The 21,862-nt window shown below is 45.3% G+C and overlaps 4 protein-coding genes and 1 non-coding gene across 5 annotated transcripts; 2 read left to right on the forward strand and 3 right to left on the reverse strand.

Moving 5' to 3' along the window:
- Positions 1-55: 55 nt before the first annotated feature.
- LOC9630001 (RNA polymerase II degradation factor 1) lies at positions 56-1,297 on the forward strand. The gene has a single exon (XM_002975317.1). The coding sequence runs from the start codon at positions 56-58 to the stop codon at positions 1,295-1,297; it is 1,242 nt and encodes a 413-aa protein (XP_002975363.1).
- A 2,114-nt stretch (positions 1,298-3,411) lies between these two features.
- LOC112348229 lies at positions 3,412-3,534 on the reverse strand. Its single transcript, XR_002992985.1, has one exon. It is a non-coding gene; the product is annotated as a U6atac minor spliceosomal RNA (small nuclear RNA).
- Positions 3,535-3,606: 72 nt separating this feature from the next.
- Positions 3,607-5,296, forward strand: LOC112348134 (CD2 antigen cytoplasmic tail-binding protein 2 homolog). The gene is made up of 9 exons (XM_024680221.1): positions 3,607-3,746; positions 3,811-4,027; positions 4,097-4,210; positions 4,280-4,432; positions 4,609-4,744; positions 4,805-4,846; positions 4,904-5,006; positions 5,071-5,148; positions 5,200-5,296. Exons 1-9 carry the CDS (start codon positions 3,652-3,654, stop codon positions 5,243-5,245), a joined length of 984 nt encoding a protein of 327 aa, XP_024535989.1. The 5' UTR covers positions 3,607-3,651; the 3' UTR covers positions 5,246-5,296.
- Positions 5,297-5,373: 77 nt separating this feature from the next.
- LOC9629618 (protein argonaute 1B) lies at positions 5,374-8,699 on the reverse strand. Its single transcript, XM_024680220.1, has 18 exons — positions 8,551-8,699; positions 8,355-8,488; positions 8,158-8,294; positions 7,976-8,079; positions 7,788-7,920; positions 7,621-7,737; positions 7,469-7,576; positions 7,354-7,413; positions 7,178-7,300; positions 6,965-7,124; positions 6,786-6,907; positions 6,598-6,735; positions 6,404-6,546; positions 6,281-6,343; positions 6,168-6,231; positions 5,868-6,110; positions 5,679-5,805; positions 5,374-5,626 (listed from the first exon to the last, which is right to left on the reverse strand). Exons 1-18 carry the CDS (start codon positions 8,589-8,591, stop codon positions 5,397-5,399), a joined length of 2,247 nt encoding a protein of 748 aa, XP_024535988.1. The 5' UTR covers positions 8,592-8,699; the 3' UTR covers positions 5,374-5,396.
- Positions 8,700-9,392: 693 nt separating this feature from the next.
- LOC9630002 (synaptotagmin-5) lies at positions 9,393-12,869 on the reverse strand. The gene is made up of 15 exons (XM_002975427.2): positions 12,725-12,869; positions 12,604-12,651; positions 11,922-12,515; positions 11,738-11,842; positions 11,570-11,620; positions 11,380-11,500; positions 11,172-11,296; positions 10,997-11,098; positions 10,866-10,940; positions 10,726-10,805; positions 10,515-10,665; positions 10,231-10,461; positions 9,838-10,176; positions 9,662-9,775; positions 9,393-9,604 (listed from the first exon to the last, which is right to left on the reverse strand). The coding sequence occupies exons 3-15, from the start codon at positions 12,024-12,026 to the stop codon at positions 9,476-9,478; spliced, it is 1,728 nt and encodes a 575-aa protein (XP_002975473.1). The 5' UTR covers positions 12,027-12,515; positions 12,604-12,651; positions 12,725-12,869; the 3' UTR covers positions 9,393-9,475.
- Positions 12,870-21,862: the final 8,993 nt, after the last annotated feature.

Genomic DNA, 21,862 nt, shown 5'->3' on the forward strand with positions numbered 1-21,862 from the left:
TCTTAACGGTAAGTAACGGTTTCCCGCGGGAAAATATCCCCTGTTCTTGCGAGCTATGGCGGTCGACAAGGGCAAGAAGAAGGCGGCAGCTGGGACGAAGAAATCGTCGGCCGAGGGGAAGAAATCTACCGCAAAATCGTCGAAAAATGCGGCGGCCACGCAGAAGAGCAAAAAGGCCGCTACCTCCGCGAGCAAGACGAAGACCAAACTGAAGAAAGCGGTGGAGAGCAGCGAGGAGGAGACGAGCACTGCGACGGAGGAGCGTGTATCAGATCAAGGCAGCGCAGGCGACGAGCCAGCAGCTGGAACGAAGCCAGGATCTTCAACTCCCGGCGGCGCTCTCGCAGTGCCTCCCCAATCCGGCCTCATGGGAGGACTGAGTGGAATTCGAGGCATCAGGCCGCAAGTGCCGATGATGATGGTCCCCCCAAGGCTGGGAGCGATGCAGCAGGGAATGATGATGCCGCAGCAGCAGCCTGGGATGATGATGGCGATGAGATTCCCGGGAATGACGATGATGAACCGCTCGCCTCCGGTGATGATGAATCCATTCCAGCAGCAATTCAATCGCGGAGGAGCCACCATGATGGGAATGGGATTGCAACAGCAGCCGCGCGGAATGCCAGGCTTCTCACAACAATTTCCTCAGCAGCAATCTTACAACATGGTCTCCCCGCAGGCTTTCTTCTCTTCTTCGTCGTCGCCATTCGAGGCACAAGCTTACTCTCCCTGGAACTATAAAAATCCATCTTGGGCTTGGCAACAACAGCCATCGTGGCCCAGCAATTCCAATTGGAACAATCAAACATCCTGGCCAGAGCAGCAATCCAGTTCCTCGCAACCTTACGACCAACAACAACAGCAGCAATCTTGGTGGGATCAGGCTCCCCATCAAACCTCTTCGTGGAGCCAGCACTCCCAGCAGCCCCAGCAATCCTTGAGCCAACAGTACTACGATTCCTCGGCCCAATCGTCCCCACCTTCTTACGACTACTACAACCAATACCACTCCGATCCACAGAACTACTACCAGCAGCAGCAGCAGCCGGAGGACTATTACAATGCTGCTAGCTACGATCAATCCACGAGCTACGATCATCAATACCACAATCCTTACGATCCCTCGACCTCGCAAGCTCCAGAGTATAGCTATGATCATCAGCGTTGGCCGAGCGAGTACTACGGCGGTCAGAGCCAAAGCTGGCCGCAACGAGGCGATCATTACCACCCAAACTGGAGCTACGGCCGTCGCAAGAACCTATACTCCTGGCCGCCACGCTGGAACCCAAAGCGATAAAAATGTAGGTTTAAACTTCATGTTGGAAAATAGTTATAAATGTATAGTTTTTACAAATAAATTCTAGTATAAGAGCTAGTTGTTTTACACATAGTAAAGGAAATGGTAGCTTTTTCAATGATTTTTTTGTGGAGTTTGCCATGTCATTGAGTTTGTTTGTGCCTTCTCACTAAATAAGTTCTTTAATTCAAGTTTTAACATTGTTTTTATTCAGAAAATTTTTAGTTGATTTTAGTGATAATGCTCATATTGCTTATCCAGATAGTATTGATCTTCCTAAAGGTAAAGCAAACATGCATGTTAAATAATTAATAATCTTGGTTATTTTAATATTAATCTTGCATCACATTTAAATTTTAATTTCTGTTTTATTAGGTTTGAAATTCTTCCAAAAAATATAATGGTAAATACTTTCAATTTTTAATATTTTTATTCGACTTGATTTTAATCCCGACCGCCAAATAGTATTTAGTTTGTTCCCATCCTTTGACTTTTGAGTGTTTTCACATCCTCATTTTTATAAACAACTTTAATGGCGCACCTTGGGTATTCTTTATCATTAATACTCGAGAAAGAAGCCTTTAGTTCTTTATAAGATAACTTTAAAAATTTAAAATAGAAAATAATTCATGAAATACATCTTATACCACTTAGTCCAACTATAATAATACTGTATCTAAAAGTAAAATATTAATTAAAACTTTTATAAAATAAAAGTTCATTAATAGAAATATTAATGAATGTTCCCTCATTTCATTTAAATTTTTTCTTTATTTATTAATATATATTGTTAATGTAATTTTTTCTAAAAAAAATATTAAATATTAAATTTACAACTATATCACTTGCATTGTACTATACAAATGAAAAAGAGTATGCATTTATAATTTAACAATATGTATAAGCATACAACAATATAGTTTAAACTTTCACAAACTTGAGAATTTGTTTGAAAAATGCTCAATTTATTATGAAGATGTTTTATAAACTTATGGTGAATATTCATAACAATTTATAAAATTATGTTTAGTATAATTTATATTATGTATTTATTTATTATTGTTGTTTTTTTATAAATAAGTTTTACTGATTTAAATAATATTTTTAAAATGTTAGTCCTGAGAAAAAAATTAAATGGAATTTATTAAATTAATGCATTTCATAGTATAGTGGTGGATTGAAATTGCAACTTTCTGATGAAAATCATAGTTACAATTTTGGATCATCCCATGCTTTATTTTGTGTGATGAGATATTTTTAGTGAGCATTAACTAATTAGTATTACTCTTTGTTAATTTTTTACTAAGAATATGATTTAATTGTTTTCTAAACAAATTTAAAATTTAAATGAATGATTTTAACACATGGAATGAATATACAAATGTATTTCTAAATCTTCATATTTTATACATTTTTATAGCTTTCTAGCACTAGCACATCTAGCAATTAGATAGATATCCAAAACTTTTCTTTTTATCGTCACAAGCTCTACTGGCAACTTCTTCCAAAACAAACTTCTAATATAATCTCAACATAATGATATCACTATGGAGAATTATCTTACATCTATTAGTACCATCAAGTATATATTTTACCTAGTACTTCTTTGGATTTTGCCCCTTCTTATATCATCAATGTAGTGATGTAGCATCAAAGAGTCTTTCAGGCAAACCAAAATTGTAAGAAATACTTCAAAGTTAGCAAGCTTTTCTCCAAGAAACGAGGACAAGACCTTCAAATGTACCTCCATTGGGAACTTTAATCTCAGGCTTGACAAGCTTGAATTCTCTGCAAAATCTGTCCAGCATGAAGATCTGCATTCCCTGGCCAACTGCATAGTAGTATGAAGTTTCTCTCGTTTCTTATGGAGACAAAAGATCTTGCATCTCAAGGAGCTTTCTCGCTGTTTATTGTTGGAAACAAAGTGATGTTTCCCTGGGAGGAATCGATTTCCAGCAGCAGTTGTTGGGAAAGCCTTCATGCGTTAGCTTGGAAGTTGGAATCACTCGCCTTCCAGATTGGCTCGAGCCAAATATATGATGTTCTCGCTTTCTTTTCATGAGCATGGCTGTAATCGCAGAAAACGCATACCAAAAAATAAAAAACAAAGAAAAAAAAACTGGGGGTAAGATCCACCCGAGGGTGGGATGCCTTAACCACATCTATGTGTTCAAACCCGAAGGTTATTCCCGTCCTTGTCGAGGGAGATGCCAAACATCTCTCCATTCTACGAACACGAAAGATTTGACCTACACTGCCTTTTTATATGGTGGCATTTCCATGCGCTTGGGCATGTGGGATAAGTTCGCAAAGCCCTAGCCTGCCACGTCAGCTAGGGCGAGGGTTTTGGGCTCATGGAGGGAGCAGCCAAGGCGTCGCGGGCGGGCAGCAAGCGCGCTCGCTTCACGTACGAGGAGCCGGATCCAGACGACGACGATGAGGACGATCAGTAAGTCTCGGTCCCAGCGCTCATTCCAGTGATTGTTCTCCTCTCTCAATCCCTTCTTTCTCAGGCCCAGGAAGCTGAAATTTCCTAAAGGAAAGAAGAGCGATGTCTTCGAGCGTGGCGGCGTCGATGAGGAGGAGGACGATGGCGATCCACGCCCGCGCAGTGCACGCATTGCCGCGACCGAGCGGGCGATGCGGCGGAGCGTCATGGCGGAGCAGCTCAGAACCGCGGAAGATACTTCCAATCTCCATGATTTCAGCCAAGCCGAGGAGAGCTTCGAGGTACGCGTCCCAAAAGAGCGTTTTTCCTTTTTTTTGCGATCTTCTTCCAACTAACTCTTTGAGCTCCAGAATGACGATGATGCTGTCAAGTTGGAGCCATTCAACTTAAATGCGGAGAGAAGGGATGGCTTCTTTGACGATGATGGCCATTATGTGGAGTACGCGACCAAGTTCGAGGCTCGGGTATGTGAGAAATCTCTTCTCCTGGCTTCTTCTTTGAGTGTGATTTCCTTTTTGACTCCTCTCTTCCAGGACGCTTGGCTGGACAGTGCGGAGGTAGACACCCGGTTCGCGGCCAAACACCTCGCGAGAAAAGATAAAGAGGCTGCCGAGCACGACATTTCTCCTCGAGATATCGGGCTCATGAAGAAGCGGATTGCGGACGCGCTGGAGCCTGGAGAAACGGTGCTTGTTTTTTCTTGTTCGGCATTTTCATGCTTGGTGGTGGCATTCTATTTTCTTGGGTATGTCACTCACGCTAGCATTTTTATATTTTTTCTTTTCAACTGGATGCCTGCATATATGCTTGTCCCTAGTGTAGTCATCTCGGTGGATCTCATTTATGAAGGCTCTCTTTGCAGGTCCTGGAGGCACTGAGACGACTTAGAGGGTCCACGAAAGAAGGGAATCGACGAGGCAAGCTAACCGGGCCCGCGAAGATCGCCTTCGACCAGCTTACAGAAGATGCAATGAAGCTGATGGACATCGGTGAATCAGGTTTGTCGCCTCAAAAGCCTCGTCTCCAACTCTTCTAATCTTTGCTCAAAATTCTTCCAGACGTCTACGACAAGGTGCAAGAGAAGTTTCGACGAGAAGCAGGTGAATCAATCCTCCAGAGCTTGCTCTCTGCGTGTTTACGGACTTCTTCGCTTGCAGATGCTGTGCTACAAGAGGAAGTAGATATCTTCTCGGATGAACCTCAAGCGTCAGAGCCTGGCGAGGCGGATGCCACTGGATATGTCTACGATGGATCCTCCGGGTATGAGACCTCTCGACAAGAGCAAGCATTCATATCGTTCTAAGCCGCGGCTTTGACAACGCAGATACTACTACAACGCCGAGACGGGATACTACTACGACCCGAGCTCGGGCCTGTTTTGTAGCGCGGCATCCGGCCAGTGGTAAGCTCCATTTTTCTCTCTGGACTGGAGCTTGAATCGAGTCTCTTCCAGGTTTAAGTTCGATGAAGCAACGAATGCGTATGTAGAGGCGGTTTGATCAGCTTGTAAAAAAGAACCATAAGAAATACAAGAATGGTTTCGAGTCGAACAGAACGTTCACTATAAAAGTTAAGCTCGGCAGTCCAAAACTTTCACTATAACGCTAATCCTCGCAAAATATGCTCGTTTCTCAAACCTTGCAAACCTTCTTAGATGTAAAACATGGTGTTCCGGATCTTCTCGTGCATCGGAGGAAGCGGCCGCACTGGTCCAGAGGGAACTCGTCGAGCAGCACGCCTCCCTCCACGAGAACCACCAGCAGGACCACCTCCGGCGTCCGACCCTCCCCCACTCGCCGTCGTTGGAGGCGTGGAGCCCTCGGGATCCACCCAAGCCTGCGCTCGCTGTGCTGCCAAGTGAGCGTAATAGCACGGTGGAACTGCGAGAGAAGTTATCGTTTTTGCATCGAAAGAGACAAGCTTCGGACTTACCATACGAAACAGCTCGGGTGCAGCGAGAGTAGAGGTAGCAGAGGTCGTGCGTGAACTGCTGGATCTCGTTAGCAGTAAACCCATTCTCGTCTTTGAGGACGTGGTAGTGCACGGGCCGGCTAGTCCCCTGCACAGTGCCGCAGGCAAGTTTAAGAATGAGAAATCACTGTGGGGATTTCTTGGGAGTACCTTGATTCCCTGGTGGCTGCAAAGGTAGAAGTCGAAGTTTGTCGGATGGCACACGACTTTATCGACGATTGTCCCCGGGCTGATGTTCTGGTTTTTCCCAGTTGGCTTCGTGGCTGGGAAAAAACAGGTATGGTGTCTCTTTTGCACCACTATGAACGTGATCTTGGGACCCTTTGATGGTTGCTTGGACCGCTTTTCAGCCTGCTCCGGAGGCCCACCGCTCCAGCCTAGAGCGGAACAAGCCTGCGACGTGCCAAGATTTTAGACACCCGATCGAAGTCAAAATGTTTACAAACTTACTCGCTGAAGCGACTCGTATTCGCTACGAAGCACAGCTTCGAACTGTCCTTCGCTTACTCCGTCTCTGGAATGTTAATGTAAGCTTCTAAATCCCGACCATTTCCTTTTGTTACCTGTAATAAATTATACGCTCAGGGATAAAGTTCGTCCGGTGATGGAATGCCATCAACATCTCCCTGTTGCAAAGAAAAACAGAAAAACAATGTTAATGCACCACACCGTAAGAACACACTTACTTGAAAATGCCACCACTGACACTACGGCCCTGCTCGTCAACGTTCTCCCAGAACAGGTCGTCCAACATCTCCTGTCGCGAAGGCTGACTTCTCACGACCGTCGCATACTGCGCAAACCCGGGCCAATCCATACTCGCCACAACCTGGATGTTCTTTATGTCAGTGAGAGCATCCATCTTTATATCGTTACGTACCGCTGCCATTGAGCACCCTGTTTCCTCCCCAGCACGAGGATGAGAAACGTCCGCACCGATTATCAGAGTTGGCGAGTCTGCTACCGGCTTGCATTTCTTCAGATCTTGCGCACATATAACTGCGTTTTTCCCTCCGAACTGTCGAAACCTCGTCAATAGCCAACGAAAGAAAACATTTCGCATAATACCTTGGCATTGATTTTTAAAATAAGGTTTGCGAGGTAGCGAGGATCACACTTCCTAATTTTACCCTCCTGCGCGCATTGAGTTATGACGCCAAGTTCAAGCTCGCATAAGCGCTTGATAGTCACTGTGAAGAAGGAAGAAGTGTTCACTGAACATGAATCACAGTCACCGCAAATCTTACCATAAAATGGCTTGTGTTCACGATCTGGTAGAATGCACACGAGCAGCTGGAGCTCGATATTCCGCTCCGCAAGTTTTTTCACGGAAGACCGTATCGCTTCGTCCACCGTCTGTGGAACAGTCACCACCAGCGGAGGCATTACGACATTCACGTCCAAGCCCTGTAAAAGAAGCATTAAGAAAAGCTAGTAAAAGAAGAATTCTGCAGACGTACCACTCCATAAGAAAGACATGCTGACGAGAGCTGCTGTGCTATCCTTTGAAGGTCATTTTCTCTCACACGGTTAGAGCAGCTAATAATGCCCCAATGTTTGATCTCCCGCCCTTCAACCATTTTCTGCACGCATTCATCTGCGTCATGAATAGCACAATCTTCCCAATTGCTTGCACCTTGTTTATCATGTTCCACGTCCCATCGCGGGGACAAATTTCACCATTTCCATACTTCACCTGCACTTACGAATTTTTATTTGTCTACTTCACGAGGTCTGCTAGTAAACCCAACCTTTGGAGGATTAAGAACTCGAGCTGGAACTCTAGTCCAGTTAGGATTGATTTCCACTCCGAACTCTTTGGCGTGATCTTCACTTTGTTTTTTCAGATTTAAGCAGGCCTGGACAAAAACGTTTGTCGAGGTAGAAATGAAGCTGCCCAAACCTGTTGTGTGGCGTTCACGCGTTGCTCAGGTAGGCAGCATGTCATTGCAGAGAGCCCCTTTCTCTGGTCGTCATTCACCCTTCTGGTAAAATTCTGGCCCTTAACGAGTCGGCAGAGCTGCCCAACAACAATGGATTACTCGTCAAACAGCAGAAGGATAGGCAAACCTCGAGCGGGATATACTTTTTCCGATCACCGGATCCTTGCTCCACAGCAGGAAACCCCCCAAAAGCCAGGTTTAAACCATAAGTTTGCCGAAAATAATCGGCTACAGAAACTTGCATGCCATTCATATTAAAGCTTTACAAAAACGACGTTAGCGAAGAACACGAACTTGAAAGCAGGGGGCACTTACTTCAAAGTTTCCAGTGGCTGTCGCGTCAAGCTCACAATCTTGAGTTTTCGTTTGGTCTTGCAGTGACTTGTTTCCACCTTGAGGCCTTTCACCAGCTTCTTCATCTACACAAAAGATCGCTTTGCTTAGGAAAAGCACATTCTAAGATGAAGGAAAAAAAAGAAAGAAAGAGAAATCTCAACCTTGACGCGGTAAGTGTCGCCCTGTGCATCCTGCCGACGCATGTTACGATCCAGATCGCGAGGATCGGCACCAAAAGACCGGCTCACAAACTCCACCAGAGTCTGCCCCTCCTTGATAAACGCATTCCCGGTCATGTCTGCGAGAAGAAAAAATAAAGAATAAAAGAACGCAACCTGGAAACTCTGGAAACTCGTACCAATGTTAAGGACGAGCAAATTGTCCTGTGCTGGACGGATGGACATATAGAAGCCTTGCCACGCGACGAGGCCCCCTCCAAGATCCTTGTTTCCCAGGTTAGGGGAGAAGAAAGACCGACCACCAGGAACAAGGCTGCATTGAGTTCCACCCTTTTAGACAAAGAAAGAAGGAAGAACAAGAGCGAGCGTTCTTACTTCTTCGAGTTCGTAGCACACTCCCTCAAGACGAGATCCATGACTTGGATCGTGTCGTGTGGGCAAACAGTGGTTCTCCCGCCTAGAAAATTCGCGAGCGAGCCCAAATTCGGCCTCGAGGCAAGCCGCAGTGTGACACGAAAGTCTGTGTCTCTCCTGGCAACATACATTGCTCGAAATCAGCACAAACGAGAGAAAAAGCCTCGAAATCTTGCCTCCTTCTTCCACTATCGTCGACATCCCCGAGCTTCACGTCCAGCTCTAGGCTATCGCCGATCGATTTCGCCGTGTAGAGGCTCTTCTCTCCATCGTAGACCGGCAAGCACTGGATCTTCTCATTCTTGTACTGCTCGATCATGGCCTGGATGATGGCTCGCTTGAATCCCGCGGGAACATCGGGGGTCACAACCACCTGGAATCGCAAGAACCAGCGGCAAGGACGCGAAATAAGCAAGGAGAGAAGGATCGATCGAGCAAGAACCTACATCGTAGTGGAAAACATTCCTCGTCTTGTCGAAGCGCACCCAGAAATTATTGGCCAGCACCGTCGTCCCCGTTCCCGCGGTGCCATAGCCCGGCCGGCGCGCGAGGATCACCGTCGTCGGAGCTCCCTCCGCCATAGCTCTCGCCTTCTCTCCACACACAACGAAAGAAACCCCTCGCCAATTGGAAAAATGGGAAGGCTGGGATTGGACGGCTGGGATGGAAGGAGGGAGATCTAACGGCTGGAATGTCAACAGTTAAGAAGATGGTAAGTGCTGACGGCTATAGGGCGTACTGTTGGATCGTGAGTAGCACATTTAGCTTTCTAGGCTAGTCGATTGGTTTTAATCATGGCGATCGATCTAAGCGACTGCTTTGATTGGAGTATATCATTCATAAGTTTGATTACTTTGTACTAATAAAATTCCTCACTAATTCATTCTTAAGCATTCGTCCATTCTAAATGCAAGTGAAGCTTTCCAGCCGCTCGAGGAGAAAGCGTCACTACTTCGTAGTATGATCTCTCGGTGAGAACTTTGGAGAGTGTAAGCGCACAACTTCCCATAAAATCCTGGAAAGAAAACTTGTTAGATCCATGGAGCTCTAAGTTTTTCTATGGAAGATCCACCTTTCCAAACACATCGCGGTCCCAAACTTCCACCACAACCATATCGTTCCTCGCGTCCTCCACGGGGAATTGAAACCTTTGGTTCCACTCCGGATTGAGCGTCTTGCGCATCACCTGGAAGAAAGTTCTCTAAAACTTTAGAACACCCCTCAAGAACAAGCTCTAACACCACTTACGCTGGTCTTTTGCATCTTCGCTTTGCTTCCTTTCATGTAAATCACCACATATGGATCCGACTTGCCATTGAAATCCTTGGCCACCAAGTTCTCCCCTCGAATCACCGTCACGCCCAGCGTTCCACTAGCAGCTAGCTGATCGTCGCCCGAGGACAAGACTCGATAGTGCACGGCAGCCGGCTTGATGAAGCTCTTGGATGAAAGCTTTGATGCCAAAGAGGAAGCTCGCCTGTGGTGCTGGACGCCATTTACGAGCGGTGTTCTTGGTGTTTGTGACTTTGTACCACCTTCCGGCCGTGAATCCACGTCTAGCGGCATGTAAAGAAGCTCGAGCTGGACCTGTTGTCATTGGAATGCTAAATGGAAAGAAAGAAGAGCTTGCATGAAGTTTACCTGGCCTCTATACTTGTTTTCCTTCTTGTTGCCGAGATCCTTGACGAGTGGAAGCCAGTACTCGGTTAAGCTCCCCGGCTGTAGCTCTCTCACCGGCACTTGAGTCGATCCGATTAGCTCCGAGGCCTGGACGCTGTCTTCGTCGAAAATGTGAACAAACAGCTTCTGCGTTGCCGGATCTTCTATTTCAAACTCAAAAACTTCGTTCCATACCGGGTTCAGGTCGTTATCCTGCAAAGTTTTCAAAGATTCATGAAGAAAAAAAATTCGTAAGACTTCCTTACGATTGTTTTGGTTCTTTTTCTCCGGGCCGGTATGGGACGGATAAAGAGCTGCGCGAAAGGATCGGATTTTCCAAACAAGTCCATGTTGAGCAAGTCTTTCGCTTGTACCACCTTGACAACTAGTCTTCCACACGTACGGAGTTGGAGATCACTGTTATACGGCACCAAGAAATCTGTGTCGAGTGAAGTTCATGAAAGATGCGTGAGTTACCTATAGTCACCCGCGAGAATTGGCACAACTTGCCGCATTGGCCAGAGGAACGAGTCCGTCACCGCCGTTCTTATCATTCCCTATAGATTATACGTTCATGGGAGAAAAAACAAGGAGTAGAGAGCAAACACAACGCTTACATCGATTGCTCCTGCAAGCACTGGAAATGCTTTGATGTCTCCGCCGATAAACTTGAGCTTGAAATCAAGTTTTTTCTGGCAACAATGAACAGCACTCTCAGCAAAAAGATGGGAGAAAAATCACTGCTAACCTGTTCACGCAGCGAGTACATAATGGCTCCAAAGCACGGGAAAGTATCGACTAGAGGCTTGAGAACAACGCGAAAGACACCAGTTACTCCAATGTCCTTCACCTTTTTTTGTGTTTTCCATAGAAGTTTGACAAACATGAGCGGAAAAATGCTTAAGATTTTCAACGCGCGCTACCTGTACTGGTGGGAGCGACACTCCAAGCATGGTTTTCACGCCAAGTATAATGCTGGGATTCCCATCCCACTGCAGCTCCATCTCCAACACGATCTCATCGTCGGTTGTTTCCACCTTTTGTATGCCTGCACAAAAGAAAACAAGAAAAAGGCTCCACAAAGTCACTCCACTTTCAAAAGTTTGTGGCAAGGAACTGTGATTCTTGGACCTACAAACTGTGGCGCGACAGTGCCGAGCGTGAACTTTTGGAACTTGAGAGAAGAAATAACCGGGGGTTTGTATTGCTCCAGTATGGGTTCCACGATAACTCTAGTGAGCTCCGAGGTTGCCTGTTAAACAAAATCACGAGAACTTGAGACTTGTTTTTCTAAAAAAAATAAAAATTTTTCTCGACGAACCTGATCTATGAATGGCCACATCTTCCGGAGCTCGTAGTTTAGCCACGACACCTATAGAAAAAGAAAGAAAAGAAGGCGGTGTTACTTAATAGAGAAGAAAACCAACCGGTGTTACTTAACAGAGAAGAATTGTTAGCGAGGAAGAAACACTAGAGGCTTTAACTGAACCTTGTCATACTGGGTGAAGAGGACCCACTGCGGTAAAGACTGCTTGCTAAAGAGCTTCCTCACATCCTCCACGCTTAGTTGCGAGAATGCCGCCGTGGAGACCGCCTGCCGCGAGGAAGCAAAATTTGGGATGATTGGAGAAGGCTCTAGAATGCAGAGAAAACGAAAGAAGAGGAGCACTCACCAGTTTCCTGCGAGCTTGGGATCGCTGGTTCTCGCAGAGAACGAAGGCGATCGTCAGCGCTAGGCCGAGAAGAAGCCCCAAAACGAAGCCAATCACCAGGCCCATGATGTAGCACCATCCACGGATTCGATCCGCGAAAATCGATCGAGAAAAGCGGGAGTGACCACTTTAATTCCTGATACCCTCCTCTTTCTCTTCACTGGCCGCTCTCTACTACTACGCTACCTTTGAGAGAAAAAATTGGATCCTGGATTGGATGAATCGAAGCTGCCGCCCTTCCCACCGTGACGTGGTAATCTTCGTTCCGCACATGGAATATTCCGGGGAATGATTCTTTCCGGTACGGTACTTTTAAACCTTCGATTGTACCATTTCCTTTTATCGAAGTGGAACGTTTTCGCATTGTTTGCTCGATCATTCTTCTCGAGTGATTGGCTCCAGCGTCACCACCTCGAGGATCTCCCCGTCGCTCCAATGCAGCGCCTTGAGATCAGCCGCGGGATCGACGGCGGCGCCCTTGATCTCGGAAGAATCGAGTGTGGAGCGGAAGAGACTTATCATCTTCGTGTTCTTCAGGGCTTCGAGCATCTGGACCTACCAAGGAAGAAATAAAGATCGATCAAAAACCAAATCAAAGCAAGCACGATTGTTGGAAAAGAAATGTAGCACCACGCCCCACTACCTTGGTCCGGAAGACGGTAGCGCTGCGTACTCCATGCATCCTGAGCACCTGATCGACGATCCAATTTGGGATCAAAGATTGAAGAAAAACCCATCCAATCGAGTGGATCCATCCAAATTACCTCTTCCAGGCTCTTGGTAAGAATCCCCTTTGTGAGCATCTCCTCCTCCGGAAGCTGCGACTGCCGAAACAGCGAAGTGTACTCCTCTGTGGTGACGCTCGACAGCGCCATAGCCGCCGCCGCCGCCTTCACCCTTCTTGTAATTCTTAAGTGGAATCTAAACTAACCTTCACATAGTTTTAATAACCTTTCTTCCAGTATTTGGATAAAAGGAACCTTGAGTTTTAAATTTAAATTCTTGACAAAGAATATTTTACTTTTATTACTTGTAGGTTGGTAGAGGTAAAAAATACCATAGGAACAGTAAAGTATATTTCATTATGGCAAGGGTAAAAACTTTCTTTCTTGTTATGTCAAACAATCAATGAGGCAAACTTTTAGGTTGGAGAGGTATTTCCTTCATAATATTTAAGTTCTCAACTAAAGAATCAATTGAAAATGTTTCACCAATATGTATTGGCAAACAAAGTGAGTTGCTATTAATTTCTCAAGATGATCCTCAAAATCAGAGTTTAATGCATTGAATTTTGTCATAAAGGCAAGTTTCATTTTTTTCTTATAAATAACAAGCATGTAGGGCTTCAACATCTTTATAGTACCAAATATATATAAGATAAGTAAAATAATCAAGAACAATAGGGAAAAGTAAAACATTGCACAAAGGTATAATTGTGGTGTCATACTCCAAACATACTTTCAAATCAGGCCTCAAAATTACACCTTTTAAAGCTGTTTAACTTGCTAGATTCTAATTTAGCCTACTATTTGAATGATAAGTCACCTTGCACTAAAGTACAAAAATATTTTAGCCCTATGACTTATAAGGCAAAGAAAATTTGTATATTGTAGTATGAATAATATTTTACCAAATAGTATTAAAAATATCTTAAGAATATCCTAGTGTTTAACCACGGATTAGGTCTAGCATAGATGGGTAAGCAATGATAGCAACAACAATATGGGATTAAAATATTTATCACTACTACTACTAAGATGGAGAAAAGAAAGATATATCAACAAAATATGGCAATCCATAATTCACTTTTTGATGAAAGACCTAAAATTAGATTAAAGGATGAACAGCAGAAGAAGAAGTTAATATTTCAAATAGTCAAAAGAATAAAACATTCAAAACTCAATTTTACTTAAGTATATTATATGGTGGATACTAAAGACAAGCAGAAGATGAAATGTACAACATCTGTATATGCTAGAAAGGATAATCCTTTTGGTAAAAATGGTTATTTTACTCTTCAAAAACCAACTTTGAAAAAGAATAACAATTCCAAACAACATCAATTAAATATAACTATTTGGAAAGTAAAGAAAAAAAAGGGCTATCTATGTCAGGAATCCCCCAATTCTTGCCACATTCCTGACTCTCACCGAATTCCTGACATGCAGACCACATTCATGATTCTCGAGACACTTCCCTATTATGTGGCACCTCCTCAACCTCAGCTATATTTAGGCCGTCCTCGATCCAAGAGTGGTGGAGCTTCATTAACCTATAGTATATATAGATTAGCCTTGTTCCATTTCTCCACAATCTGAATCAATGCCAATTTAAAGCCTCTTCTTTGTTTCCACTAGCTTTTCTCTTTGTCTTTTGCATTTTCCAATCTTGATCTTGTTGGGGGTCTTGACAGTTTAATTCAGATTATGCTTTTTGCTTTTGTTTTAGCTCGTTTCGATTATTTGATTGCCTTTGTCTTTTATTCCTTTTTTTTTTCCTTTCTTCTTGCCGATGGAGTCTCCAAGCCATCCTGATTTCTTTGCCGAAGTCCTTGCAAAAATCCAGTCTAAGAATACCGAGCTGAAGGCGACCCTTCTTCGCATGCAGCAGGAGCTTGCTTCACTTTCGGCTCAAGGATCCAACAAAGTTTCTGAACCGAAGGTGAGTTTCCCGGCGAAACTTTCAGGCAAGCATTTGGAGCTTCGCAGATTTTTGAACCAAATGGAGCTGATCTTTGCACTTCAACATCGGCAGTACCCCACTCCCGAGTCTCAAATTGGCGCGATTGGGACGTTGCTTGAAGGTGCAGCTTTGTCATGGTTTTCTCCTCTTCTGGAGAAGAGCATGAAAGTGGTCGTGGTTCCGGAGCTGATGGATCTTCAATTGTTCAAAGAGAAGCTCGAAGCATGTTTTGGCGAGACGGATCGGGTTCGGGCTGCTACCACAAAGATGAGACATCTCTCTTAGGGGTCTCGTCCTGCCTCAATCTACGCTACAGAGTTCCAACTCCTTGCCTTGGACACTCAGTGGGATGAGCGGGCCCTGATTGACCAATTTCGTTTCGGCCTCAACAACGGTGTCAAGGATTTGTTGCTCACCATGGAGGATCCCAAGGACTTATCGGACGCCATCAACAAAGCTGTTCGATGTGACAATCGTCTCTTTGAACGTCGTCAGGAAAGTCGCTGCGCCGCTGTTTTTCCGTCCCAGACTTAGGAATCCCAGCTTGAGCCTTCGGGGCATACTCCTGAACCCACTGCTCCGGTCCCGATGGATATTTCTGGTACTCCCCAACTCATTAGAGGGAAGTTGAGTCCTGCTGAGAAGCAATGTCGAATATCTCATAATCTTTGCCTCTACTGTGCTGATCCTAATCACAAAGCAGCTGTGTGTCCTAAGAAGCCTCCTCGACTGCTCGAGTTCACTCTGCCTCAAAGTCCACCTCTATTGCAGTTGGGAAACGACCCTGTCCAAACAGAGTAAGAGCTGTCTGTTTGGACTCCCCGAATAAAAATCACTTTTCTTCTTTATCAAACTCCTCACCACCTTTCATCAAAGCCACCACCAATTCCCGCAACTTCCGCGTCTAATGTCTTCTTTCTTTCATCGGACAATCAGGACTCAAGGCTTTGGCGCTACTGGACTCGGGTGCAACTTCCTGCTTCATGGACACGGACTTTGCTGCCCGACATCACGTTCCTCTTTCTCCTACCATATGGGATCTGAGGGTTGAAGGCATCGGCGGGCATTTTGTGTCTCCATCTTCTGGACTTAGGGAAACGTTGCCCGTTCGAGTACACATCGGATCCACCGTCACCGATATCGCCTTCAACATCATCAATAGCAAGTCCTCCTCTGTGGTGCTCGGTCTTCCTTGGTTTCAACTACATCAGCCTCAGATTTGTTGGAAGGAATTACAGCTCATCTCTCCCACATCACCATCTCCCACGGCTTCCCCTACTATTCATCGAGTCCGAATTAGGAAAAGTTCCCTAAACTTAAATCGGGGTTCTGTTCCTGACTCTACGAAGTTTTCACCCTCTTCTTTTTCCTCTCTTCCATCTTACACTGGATAGTATCCTCATTTCATCATTCCATTTAGTCGTACACCTCCTCCTATCTCCACAATCACTATGAAAGAACTCCTTCATGAAGAACCTATTTTCCTTTTTGCTTTGCATGTTTTTCCTGTCAGTCTTCCTGAGAAGTATCATGATTTTGGGGATGTGTTTGACAAGAAAAAAGCTAGTGTACTACTTGTTCATTGGCCTTATGACTGTCCCATTGATTTACAGGAAGGAGCGTCACCTCCGTGAGGGCCTATCTATGGGTTATCCCCGTCCGAGCTTAAAGCCCACAAAGAGTACGTGGATGAGAACCTTGCTTCGGGGTACATTTAGCATTCGTAGTCCCCAGCTGGAGCGCCTGTCTTCTTTGTCAAGAAGAAGGATGGGAGTTTGCGGCTAGTCATCGATTACCGAGGTTTGAACAAAGTGACTGTTCGGAACCGTTATCCGCTGCCCCTGATCTCGGACCTGTTGGAACGCCTCGGCGGTGCCCGCTTCTTCACCAAGATTGATCTCCGTGGCGCATACAACCTGATCCGGATCCGGCTTGGTGATGAATGGAAGACTGCATTCCGAACTCGCTATGGCCACTTCGAGTACACTGTCATGCCATTTGGCTTGACAAATGCTCCAGCAGTTTTCCAACACATGGCGAACAATGTCTTTCGGGAGTTTCTTGATCAGATGGTGATCGTCTACCTTGATGACATCCTCATCTACTCAAAAACTCAGGAGGAGCACGACGAACACGTACACAAGGTGCTGGCAAAGCTGCGTGAATACGGCCTATACGCGAAGCTTGAGAAATGTTCCTTCGATCAGCAATCTGTGGAGTTCCTTGGGTACATTGTCACTCCTGAGGGTATCACAATGGATCCTGCCAAAGTCAAGACTATTCTCGAGTGGGAGCCTCCACAATCAATGTCGGACGTTCAGGTTTTCCTTGGCTTCGCCAATTTCTACCGCAAATTCATTGATCACTACTCTAATATTGTCCTTCCTCTCACGCATCTCACTCGTAAGGATGTTCCCTTCTCTTGGTCTGCTGTTGCGTAGCACGCCTTCGACACACTCAAGGTAGCCTTCAGTTCTACTCCCATTTTGATCCATGCTGATTCCTCACAACCTTTCTTCATTGAGGCATATGCCTCCGACTTTGCCATTGGTGCTGTGTTGTCTCAACTTGGAGCGGATCAAGAACTTCATCCGGTCGCTTTCCATTCTCAAAAATTTCAGCCTGCGGAGATCAATTACGAAATCCACTACAAGGAGCTCCTTGCCATCGTGGATTCCTTTGGAGAGTGGCGCCATTTCTTGGAGGGGGCGGGCCATCAAACAACAGTCTGGACGGATCACAAAAATCTCGAGGACTTTGCCACTTCCCGAGTTTTAAGCTGTCGTCAAGCAAGGTGGGCACAATTCTTGAGTCGGTTTAACTTTGTTATCAAGTACAGACCTGGAAAGCTTCAAGGCCTTCCTGATGCTCTTTCAAGGCGCTCCTATCTCAGTCTCAGGCCTGGTAATGCTGCCTTCGATCAACAAGATCAAGTTATCCTCGGTCCTGATCGGCTTCAAGTTATGGCAATTTCCCTGGCCCCGCAGGACTCCTCTTTGATGGATGCAATCAGAAACGATCTTCAATCTGATGATCTCGCCAGCGACATTTTCCCCCATCTTCAGGCTGGACACTCTGTGACTCCCGATTGCCGGCAATTTGACGAGTTCGAGTTCTTAGATGGCTTATTATACCGTGGGGAGCAACTTTACGTTCCTGAAGGTGATGCTCGAAGGTTGGTCCTGATGGCGTGCCACGATAGCCCGATTGCTGGTCACTTCGGCATTGCGAAAACCTATGAGCTAGTTGCACGGGACTTTTGGTGGCCTCACATGGACAACTACATCAAAGCTTTTGTTACCTCCTGTGACACTTGCGCCTGGAATAAGGTACCTCGCCACCTTCCTTCAGGTTTGCTTCGTTCCCTTCCGGTCCCTTCAGGTCCTTGGGAATCCATCTCCATGGATTTCTTGAGTGATCTTCCGAGTTCTGAAGGCTTCAATAGCATTTTAGTCGTGGTGGATCGCTTCACAAAGATGGCGCACTTCTTGCCATGTACCAAGGAGTTTTCGGGGAGGACATGGCAAAACTGGTATTCAGGAAATTTTCCAACTTCATGGGATTCCTACAGATGTGGTTTCGGGTCGGGGGCCTCAGTTCATCTCTCATTTCTGGAAACGGTTTTTGTAGCTGCTTGGAGTGAAGGCCAACCTCTCTTCGGCGTATCATCCTCAAACTGATGGGCAGTCCGAGCGAACGATTCAGACGTTGGAACAATTCTTGAGGTGCTTCATCAACTATCATCCGGATAACTGGTTCGATATCCTTCCCCTTGCTAAGTTCTCCTATAACAACTCTGTTCACTCCTTTCTTCGAATTTCCCCCTTCTTTGCAAACTCTGGCCGAAATCCCCGATTCAATCTCTCACTTTCTTCTCCATCCGAATCCTCTCATTCAAATCCTCGCTCTAAGGCATTTGTCTCCAACCTCCAAGAAATCCACAACTCCATCTCCTTCCACCTCCATCGTGCTCAGGAATCTCACAAAACATTTGCCAATGTCCATCGTCAGGATTGTCCCCCTTACAATATCGGGGATAAAGTCTGGCTCCTCAGGCGAAATATCTCCACCACCAGGCCCTGTCCAAAACTTGATTTCAAACGCCTCGGTCCTTTCCCTATCACTGCCATCATTAATCCTGTCACTTATCGCCTTACACTTCCCTCCTCATATCAAATTCACCCTGTTTTTCATTCCTCTCTCCTTGAGCCTTATATTCCTAGTCCTATTCCCGATTGGGTCATTCCTCCACCTCCACCAGTGCAGCTCAAGGATGGGTCTGAGTACGAGGTTCAGGACATCCTTGATTCCAAGATTTCACGGTCTAAACTCTACTATCTGGTCGACTGGAAGGGTAACGGGCCTGAAGAACGTACTTGGGAACCTACAGACAACCTAATTCATTCTCCTGACCTTGTTCAGGACTTCCACCGCTGCTATCCTTCTCGTCCCAGTCCTCATTCTTTTTCTCCATCTCCCATCCCTCGCCGCTCATCTCATCCTCCTCGTCGTTCTCATTCACATCCTCGTTCCACTCGTTTTTGAGGAGGGGGTGCTGTTAGGAATCCCCCAATTCTTGCCACATTCCTGACTCTCACCGGATTCCTGACCTGCAGACCACATTCCTGATTTTCAAGACACTTCCCTATTCCTGACTCTCAAGACACTTCCCTATTTCCGACTCTCTGATTTCCTGTACGATTCCTGAGTCTCAAGCCACATTCTTGATATTGATGTGGCGCCTCCTCAACCTCAGCTATATTTAGGCCGTCCTTGATCCAAGAGTAGTGGAGCTTCATCAACCTATAGTATATATAGGTTAGCCTTGTTCCATTTCTTCACAATCTGAATCAACGCCAATCTAAAGCCTCTTCTTTGTTTCCACTAGCTTTTCTCTTTGTCTTTTGCATTTTCCAGTCTTGATCTTATTGACAATCTATCCCTAAATGTGTTATTGCTTAAGAGGATTAATATAAAAACAGATTGATTTCTTTAATACAACACACATACTTTATTGTGAAGAAGAGATTGCCTTTAAAAAACTATAAATATTTATGAATTTAGTAGGTTTACAGAAATGCTATAAAATATCAAACTTATGTGAATTCTATGAGTGGGAAAGAGTTTATAAAATATATAAATAATGTGCTATAAAAAAATATTTTTCAAGATATTCAAGCTAGCCCTTACTTTTCTATCATAGTGGATGCTAGTATTAATAGAAGTTTAGAAAGTTAACTTATCATATACATCTATGTAAGAAGAAGAAAAAATCTAAATAAGATTTACTTTATATAATTGATAATAATTGAATATATTTTTGCTATAGTAAATATAAAACTTTCAAGAAGGTTTTAGTAATGATAAACATTGAAAAGGTAAACCATATTACTATTGTAATTAATGGAGATTTTTTTATAATTGGAGAACATTCTGGTTGTAGCGCACGTGGTTTTGACCCTTTATCCTATGGTGATTTACCATAGGATAACACCACGAAGCGGAACCTAAACCCTCTTTGTGCCACGTGACAGATGCCATGTGTCACATGCCACGTGTCCATAGGAACCCGAGGTTCAGGGCCTTGGGCCACTGAACGAAGGAATGGTGCCAAACTAAGCGTGACGCCAAGGAGTGATGGAACCGGACCACGGAGCAACTCCCGAGCATATAGCCCAAGGAGCGAAGGGACAGGGGCCCGGAGTGACTTGGAACAGTCCTAGAGCAACCAGCATCCCAATGCCAAGACCAGCACGCAAAACGGAGCCAAACGGAGTCTGGCGCTATTTCGGCATACCGGTGGCCTAACGTGAGAGTATGGGTACTCCACCAGCTAGCATGGAATGGAACTTGGGCTTAGACCCAAGCCGGATGCAGAACAAGGATAGGCACGCAAGCGGGAGCTAGACTATGCCTCAGGTTGGTTGGCCATACCCGACCTACCCACTATCCCTACTATACATTTGGAACCCCCACAGCCCCCCCCCCCCCCCCCCCTTGAGGAACACACGCTTTGGGCTTTCACCCCAAGCCTCCCTTAGTATCAGGAGTTAGTCTCTGGGACAAGCTCGAATCTTACTAAATATGGAATGTCCTTAGATTGCGAATTTGGACACGGGACGAACACCATTATATTCAGGCCGATCTCTACATTCCGTAGATATGCCAAATGAGCAAATCTGGACACTTTCCATAAATAGCATTTGGGACCGAAATGAGACTAACACAAAGGGCATGATAGCAAGGGTGTTTGGCAGACACGGTAAGCTATCATGTAGCGATATTGAGGGACCAATCTCAATACGCGAGGGTTCTTGTCAAGCCAGTGCAAGACAGAGCAAAAGAGAACTAACAAGCCCGGCCGAGTATGCTCAGCTAAATAGACACTTAGGAATTCCTTCCTTATGCTCATCCAGCCAAGTACAGATGTAAAGTCCAGTTTACTAACACTTGAACAAGAGGGACTAATAAAGGGTCCAGCAATACCGACCTCCTGCCATCGTGGCAGTAAGGTAAGAGTGTCTGTAAGGACTGGCCGACAGGTAACTTTCGATACCTGAAGTCACATTCGCGACACTCTCCCCCCCTTGGGAAGATCGACGTCCTCGTCAATGCATACTTGAGTCTAGAATACCGCCAAGGAAACAACTCCATAAAAAGTTCACGGTACTCACACTATGTGAGAAATGCACCAACTTAAATGAGTTAGGGGGTAACCTCTTTGTCTAACGCGGATGCGCTACCAGCTCAGACACCTTCTGGCCGTCACCGACAAGGAAATGACCAACGGAGTCAGCCACCCTTGCTGCTCTAGGTGTCACCCAGCTACAAAAGTGTGATACGCCTTGCCCGCAGGGACATAGAGAGAGAAGCCAAAGGCCCCAACCCTCCTGAGCAAAGAAACCAAACCCGTCGGTAAGGTTTAGATAGACTACTGTAAACAGGCAGTTAGAGTTGTTTACACGGTCACGCCCTTTCAACAAAATAAGGAACATCGATAGAGAGGCGGGTGATGTGACCAGTCGACAGTAGCTACCCCATGACTAGAGATTTCAATATGCACACGAAGTGCCGAAGCCATTCTGCCTATATTGGCCCAAACTCAAAGATCAATAGATAGGGACTATATCAAAGTCATAAACAATGATATCTTAGAGATTTAATTATCAGTGAATAAAGCTTAGATGAGAACACAAATGTATTCCAAATAAGTTATCATC

Source organism: Selaginella moellendorffii, unplaced genomic scaffold (genome assembly GCF_000143415.4).
Source record: "Selaginella moellendorffii unplaced genomic scaffold, v1.0 SELMOscaffold_27, whole genome shotgun sequence".
In the NCBI taxonomy this organism is placed as follows: Eukaryota; Viridiplantae; Streptophyta; class Lycopodiopsida; order Selaginellales; family Selaginellaceae; genus Selaginella; species Selaginella moellendorffii.

Coding starts and splice junctions, on each gene's coding strand:
- LOC112348134 (XM_024680221.1), top strand. CDS start 3,652: ATGGAGGGAGCAGCCAAGGCGTCGCGGGCGGGCAGCAAGCGCGCTCGC. Junction 4,433..4,608: donor CGCTGGAGCCTGGAGAAACG/GTGCTTGTTTTT, acceptor CTCTCTTTGCAG/GTCCTGGAGGCACTGAGACG. Junction 5,149..5,199: donor AGCGCGGCATCCGGCCAGTG/GTAAGCTCCATT, acceptor AGTCTCTTCCAG/GTTTAAGTTCGATGAAGCAA.
- LOC9629618 (XM_024680220.1), bottom strand. CDS start 8,591: ATGGATCTCGTCTTGAGGGAGTGTGCTACGAACTCGAAGAA. Junction 7,125..7,177: donor CATGTCTTTCTTATGGAGTG/GTACGTCTGCAG, acceptor CTTCTTTTACAG/GGCTTGGACGTGAATGTCGT. Junction 6,344..6,403: donor GTCAGTGGTGGCATTTTCAA/GTAAGTGTGTTC, acceptor TCTTTGCAACAG/GGAGATGTTGATGGCATTCC.
- LOC9630002 (XM_002975427.2), bottom strand. CDS start 12,026: ATGGGCCTGGTGATTGGCTTCGTTTTGGGGCTTCTTCTCGGCCTAGCG. Junction 11,843..11,921: donor CCCAAGCTCGCAGGAAACTG/GTGAGTGCTCCT, acceptor TCCTCGCGGCAG/GCGGTCTCCACGGCGGCATT. Junction 10,941..10,996: donor TGTACTCGCTGCGTGAACAG/GTTAGCAGTGAT, acceptor CATTGTTGCCAG/AAAAAACTTGATTTCAAGCT.
- LOC9630001 (XM_002975317.1), top strand. CDS start 56: ATGGCGGTCGACAAGGGCAAGAAGAAGGCGGCAGCTGGGACGAAGAAA.